The 7,676-nt window shown below is 42.8% G+C and overlaps 1 protein-coding gene across 1 annotated transcript in view; it reads left to right on the forward strand.

Moving 5' to 3' along the window:
• ITIH6 (inter-alpha-trypsin inhibitor heavy chain family member 6) overlaps positions 1–3,814 on the forward strand; it is a gene marked incomplete at its 5' end in the record, with an annotated part of 35,047 nt that extends 31,233 nt beyond the window's left edge. Inside the window, 1 exon segment of the mRNA XM_082445676.1 lies at positions 26–3,814. Coding sequence (XP_082301802.1) covers positions 26–235 — 210 coding nt within the window.
• Positions 3,815–7,676: the final 3,862 nt, after the last annotated feature.

Below are 7,676 nucleotides of genomic sequence, written 5' to 3' on the forward strand. Positions count from 1 at the left end.
GGTGTTGCATCTCTCTCCCTCAGGACAGTTCCAGCATGCAGACATCCAGCTGGTGGCAGGGCCTATGGGGCCAAGCTTGAGGAGGCACCAGGGCCCAGATGTGCCTGTGATCCTAGGCAAGAGGCTGCTGAAGGACTCACCAAGGCTGCCACCCCACTGGGCTTCCTGCTGGCTGGTGAAGCACTCTCATGTACAGCGGCTGCTGGGCCACCCCTACATTGCCTATGTCCTGTGATGGCCCCTGAACCCCAGAGCAGGAGACCTAAGTTTTGGAGACCCAGAGGCCAGGGCATAGGGTGAGCCAGGAACAAAGCCCCGAGGATGTGGAAACACAGAGGGACATGCACACTAACACATGCACTAAGTGACACATATACCAGAACACACACACAAAGACATGCAGATCTATGGACTTAGAGGCTTAGGGACTTCTGCCTCCTCACAGTCCTTACTGTCTCCAGTCTCTACTCTTTTCAATCCATACTCCACAGCAGCCTTAGAAGTGACTTCCTTAAAACAAAAAACTGAGGCACCCGTCCTGCTCACGACCTTCTCTGGCTCCCATGACATATTTAAAGCTCTTACAGTTCCTCTAACAAACCATGCTCTCTCCCACCAATGGGCCTTTGCATGTGCTTTTCCTTCTATGTGGGACTCCCTTCCTTGGCTTCATGCAGGTAAATTTTACATATTCTTCAAGTCTTAGTTGTCACTTCCTCTAGGAGGCCTTCCCTGACCCCTCCCATAGATTGAGTTTGGTCCCCTCCTGTTACCATAGCCCACCCCCACATTCCATTCAAGCTCACCTATCATACTGTGTAGTAATCATCTATTTACTTGTCTGGATCCCTTACTTAGACTGTGAGCTCTTTGAGGGCAAGGACCTTTTCTGAATCATCTATGTATCCCCAGGGCCTAGCACATAGTAGGTGCTTAGTAAATATTTGCTGAATGAATGAACCAAAAAGGATCCCATGACACAGCAGTAGACACACACATATACTACTCACAACCAAAGGCACGGAATCACACACAGAAAGACAGCAACGAGGACACAGACATGGATGGGTAAATAGAGATAGAGACATATGGAAACACAAGGATCTCAAAATAAAGAGAATAGACATAAGGGCATGTAGACATACAAAGAGAGGGGTAGGAAGCCAGAGTGACAGTATCAGGGACATAAACCCAGAGAAACAGATGCCCACTTGCTGGGCTTCTGCATCCCCATTTTGAGGTGCTGTCCCTGTCACAAACAAAGAGGCAGGGAGACAAAAATGAGGTCACCCAGGGACAGGCACACAATGACTAATGTGAAGACAATGAGACATAACAGCATACAAATGAAAAGATAGAGATTCACAGAGATCCAGACACAGGAGCAGAGGAGTCAAGACACACAGGGACACAGAAGTAACCAGGGGGACATTGGTCAAAACCACAGTCCAAGACACCAAAGACAGAGAGGTAGAAACACATAGACATGATGACATATAGACATGGGGTGGGGTATGAGAAGAGAACACAGAGATACAAGACCAGAGACCTATAAGGACATAGAAACAGAGATGTTACACAGATCCAGACTTGGTGACAAAGACCCAAGGACACACGCAAATGCAGAGAAACACACTAAGAGTGAGACCGGAGCATAGACTTATATATTTAGAGATCCAGCGACAAAGACATGGGGATGCAGACACCTCAACAGTGACAAACACCACCAAAGAGATAAGTTTCAGACCAGGTAACAGAGACATAAGGACAGACAAAATAGAGGCCCAGGAATAATGGGAACATTGTGACACAATGATGGGGACATTGTGACACAATGACAGGGACACAGGATTTCAGAGACAGAAATCTTAGAACAAGTAGACATGGGGATGTGAACTCACAAACACAATCATATGGATACAGGCTAGACATAGGGACAAAAACACAGGCACACTTCTGGAAGGATCAAGATAGGAATAAAGAAACCTAGACACACAGAAACAGACACACAGAACATAAGCAAATGGGCAAAGACACAGAATCAAGATACACCTGGTTACCCAGAAATAGAGACACACAAAAAGACAACCAAGGCCACAGATGAAAGGATGGGGACAGTGAATCAGGGACACATAGATAGTGGGTCAAAAATAAAAAGACATGGATCCAGACACCAGACACAAACAGACACAGAGACACAGACGTGGTGAGTCAGATCAAAACCATACCAGGGACAGAGCAAGACGAAAAGAGGAACAGTTACAGAGAGACACCCTGACAAACAGACCCATAGAAACAAGAACACAGTCATGGGAATCTAGAGAAAAAGATCAATGGACTAAGAAAGAGAGGCACTGAGGTACAGAGCAACTTAAGACACAGCAACATCAAGAAAATAATACAGAAACATTGGCAAAAGCTGGAGAAAATAAATGTAGAAGTAGGATAAATATCAAATCACAGACATGGAGAGCCAAGCCCCAGAGATGCATAGACTCAGAGACTCACCAACCAAGGACACATGGAAGGAGGCATGTGCAGATTCATTAATATAGACACTAGAACACAGAGGCTCAGAGAGAGACACCCAGACAGGAATATACAGACTCCAGGACACACTTACACTGGATCACAAAAGTTCAGGGATATGCAAAACTTGGGGATGCACAAAGATAGGAACACACAGATACTGGAACACAGAGGCTCATGGGTGCCCTGACATGGAGATGCACAGACACTAGATCCTAGATCACATTCAAAGACTCAGGAACATGCAGACTCAAGGATGAACAATGACTCAAGGACACAATACTTAGGAAAGTGCAAAGATTCAGGAACATATAAAGACTCAGGAACACAAAAACTCAACAATGTACAGAAAAAGGGATGCACAAACACTCAAACAGAAAGGTTCATTGGATGCCCAGACACTGAGAAGTGGAGATCCATGGGCACACAGAGACAGGGAGACACAGACACTAGAACACAGAGGCTCAGGATATGCAAAGACTCAGGATATGCATGTCCTTATCCTTGAATAAGTATATTCAAGGATAAGGATACACAGACACTGACATACAGAGATCAGGGACACACAGAGACAAGGACATAGAAACAAGGGAATACAGACAGAGACTCCAGGACACCCAGAGATGTGGACATACAGACACTGAAACAAAGAGACCAATAGGATGTATAAGGTAGGTGCATAAAGAATAAGACACAGAAACTAACAGACTTACAGGGAGCCAAGGATATGCATATACTGAACTACGTACGATATGCAATGGAAACCACAGACACCAGAACACAGAGACATTGGGGCACAGAAACCTTGAGAAACTAAAATATGTAGCCACTGGAACACAGTCAAACACTTGCTCATACAGCTTTTAAGATATACATAGCCACTGGGAAATATAGGCAACCCCTAAAACTCACAGAGGCACTGGAATATACAAACACAACACACATAGACACTAGAACTGATGTCAGAACACACAGGGACACTGGCACACAGAGACAATGGGACCAGACACTGCCACACAGATACTGGTACACACAGACACTGGAATACACAAACAGGGACACATAAAACCTGGGACACACACACACACTGGGACACAAGGAAACTGGGGTATAGAGACTGAAGCACACAAAAACTGAAACTCAGAGACACACAGGAGCATGCTGAGACTGGGACACACAGACAATAGAATATAGATATTGAGGCACACAGACATAAGGACATATAAAAACACTGAGACACACAGACACTTTACCTCACAGACAGTGGAACAAACAAACACTGGAATATACATACACTGAGGCACACTGACATTGGAACACACAGAAAATGGGACACATCCTGGGACATACAGTTATTGAGGCACATAGAGACACAGAACCACCATAGAACCACCACAGAACTGGATCAAACAGATGTTGTGACACACAAACACTGGGCTACAGGTACTGAAGTACACAAAAACACTGAAACTAAGAGACATATTCAACATGGAAACAGTCACTGGGGTACACAAAACATGGGACATATAAAAATTGAGGAACACAGATACTGGAACATTCACAGACATCAAGACACACAGACACTAGAACATACAGTCGTTAGGACATAAACAGATATTGGGACACCCAAGCATTGGAGTACAGAGAGGCTGTGATCTACAGATACTGGGAATTATATATACACTGTGACACACAGTCATTTTGACACACAGACTGTTGCACAGTCAGTAGACAGAAACAGGGACTTATAGACATTGAGGTACATAGACACTGGGATACATAAACATTGAGACACACAGATACTTGGGTGTACAGATACTGGGACACAGCCCCTGAGACACATAGACACTTGGATGTACAGAAACATGGGGATACAGTCACTAGGGCACCTAGGCACTGGGAAACAAGGTACACAGACACTGAGACAAACAACCACTGGGACTTACAGACCCTGAGACACACAAACACTGACACATAGAGATGTTGTGGTACACACTGGAACATACAAACATTGGGGTCCTCAGAAACTAGGACATACAGACACCAGAAAACATACAGACACTGGCATATACAGTAGCAAACACTTAAACCTACAGATTCAAGGACACGCAAACACTAGAACATACAGACAGTGTGATATAGTCCCTGAGGCACACAAACACTGAAACTCAGACAGAATACAACATGCTGACATAGGGACACAGTCACTGAAACATGTAGACACTGGGATATAGCAGACTCAAACACACAGAAACTGGGGTACAGACACTAAGGCACACAAAACACTGAAATACATAGACACACTGCAACATGCTTACTCTGGAACACACAGTCACTTTGGAACACACAAACACTGGGACATACAGACATTGACAGACAATAGAACATACAGTCCATTGGGACTTGCATAGACACTAAGACACATAGACACTGGAACTTACAGACATGGGGATACACTGACACTGGGACGTACAGACACTCTTTTCACAGATATTAAAACACACAGACACTAGTACGAAAACACTAGGGCACACAGACAGGGATAGAAGCTGAGGCACACAGAAACACGGAAACTGAGCTATACAACCAACATGCTGACACTGTGACACACAGACACTGGGGGCACATGGACACTAATGCACTTATTTACAGAGATAGAGAAATTGGTATACATAGACACTGTGGTACATAGACACTGAGACACATAGAACTTGAGACACATAGAAACTTTGATATACAGTGGCATGGCGATATATATTCATTGAGACACTCAGACACTAGGAATGTAGATACTGGTGCATAGTCACTAGGATACACAGACTCTGGGATATACAGGCACTGGAACACATAGATATTGGTGCACACACACAAGGTACACAGACATTGGGACACACCAACACTGGGACATTCCCAGATTCTATGAAACACAGACACCAGGAAACACAAGCATTGGGATACACAAACACTGAGGCATACAGATACGGGAACACACAGAAAGTAAGGCTCATAAACACTGGGATATACTGTCATCAGGAAATATACAACATTGGAACATACAGTAAATAGGATGCATAGACACTGGAAAATAGGAGTTAGTATATACTGACAATAAGAACCACTGACTGGGACACACAAACACAGGCACACTTGGTCAATGGGACACACAGAGACATTGTAACACAGAGACCCTGGGACACACACACTGGGACACAGAGACTAGGACAAACAGTCATTGGAACATACCCGGAACCTGCAACTCACAGACCCTAGGAAACACAGACATTGAGATATACAGCCACTGGGACATATTGAATCTCGAAAAACAAAGACTCTGAGATATACACAGATGCTAAGATAACATCACTGTTCAATATACTCATTGGGACATGTACAGACACTGGGGCACAGAGACACTGGCATTTACACATAAGGGTAAATACCAACAGCGGGAAACACGGTGCTGGGATATTCAAACACTGACCCCAAGACACATAGACACTTGGGCATAGAGAAAAGCTATGACATACAGTCATTAGGACATACAAACACTGGAACACAGAGACACCAGGGCATAAAGACATTAGGACACACAGAAACTAAAACATATTGACACTTGGACACAATGTCGCTGGGATATACACAAATACTGTGACACTCAAAGGTTGAGACACAAAGACACTGGGATACACAAACAGTGGGAGATGTAGAAATGGGACACAAAGAATCTGAGGGTGTTCTTGATGCCAGGCCTTGCAGGACCTTTACTATTGCTTTGCCATTGACAAAGAGGAGAAAAGGAGAGACTAGGAGAGGGAGCGGTCTCATCCTGAGCCTTGTGACAGGGGTAAGCATGAGAGTGCTCTAGTGAGGAGAGTGGATGGCAGGGTAAAACGAGTGAAGTGGAAAGAGGGAGTGTGGATGAGAAATGTGAGTTTTCTTCCAGGGCCAGTAGAACCAGTGCAGCTTGGGGCAAGGGATGGTGTTTGAAGCCAGACTTGAGGAGCTTGGTCTGATAGGATGAGAGGAGAGGAGAGGGGAGAAGAATGCCTTTCTGAGGTGTTAGTGGGTGGGAATGCACAAACAAAACTCTATCCTTGCTGCACATTCACACTCCTTTTTCTTAATTGAATATTTTAATATTTCGTTTAAAATATTATATTAGTTTCAGATGTACAACATAGTGATTCAATATTTTTATAGATTATACTCCATTAAAAGTTATTACAAAATAATGGCTATAATTCCTTGTTCTGTACAATATACCTTGTTGCTTATCTATTTTATACATGGTAGTTTGTATCTCTTAATCCCATACCCCTAACTTGCCCCTCCCCACTTCCCTCTTTGCACTGGTAACCACTAGTTTGTTTTCTGTATCTATGAGTCTGTTTCTGTTTCACTATATACATTCATTTGTATTATTTTTTACATTCCACATATAAGTGATATCATATAGTATTTGTCATTCTCTGTCAGAGTTATTTCACTTAGCCTAATATTCTCTAGGTCCATCCATCCACAGTGTTGCAAATGACAGAATTACATTCTTTTTTATGGCTGAGTTATGTATATGTGTGTGTGTGTATGTATATATATATATGCATATATATATATATATATATATATATAATCTTCTTTATCCATTCATCTGTTGATGGACACTTAGGTTGCTTCCATATTTTGGCAATTATAAAATATGCTGTTATGAACATCAGGTACGTGTATCTTTTGAATTAACATTTTTGTTTTTTCTAGATATATACCCAGGAGTGGAATTGCTGGATCATATGGTAGTCCTATTTTTAGTTTTTGAGGAACCTCCATACTGTCTTCCATAGTGGCTGCACCAATTTATATTCCCACCAACAGTGTACAAGGGTTCCCTTTTCTCTACATCCTTGCCAACATTTGTTATTTGTTGACTTTTTGAAGATACTCATTCTGACAGATGTGAGGTGATATCTTGTTGTTTTGATTTGCATTTCTCTAATAATTAGTGATGTCGAGCATCTTTTTATGTGCCTATTGGCCATGCATATGTCTTCTTTGGAAAAATGTCTATTCAGGTCTTCTGCCCAATTTTTAATTGGGTTGTTTGATTTTTTGATGTTGAGTTGTATGAGCTGTTTATATATTTTGGATATTAA

The sequence above is a fragment of the Balaenoptera physalus genome (genome assembly GCF_965194825.1).
Source record: "Balaenoptera physalus genome assembly, chromosome: X".
NCBI lineage: Eukaryota > Metazoa > Chordata > Mammalia > Artiodactyla > Balaenopteridae > Balaenoptera > Balaenoptera physalus.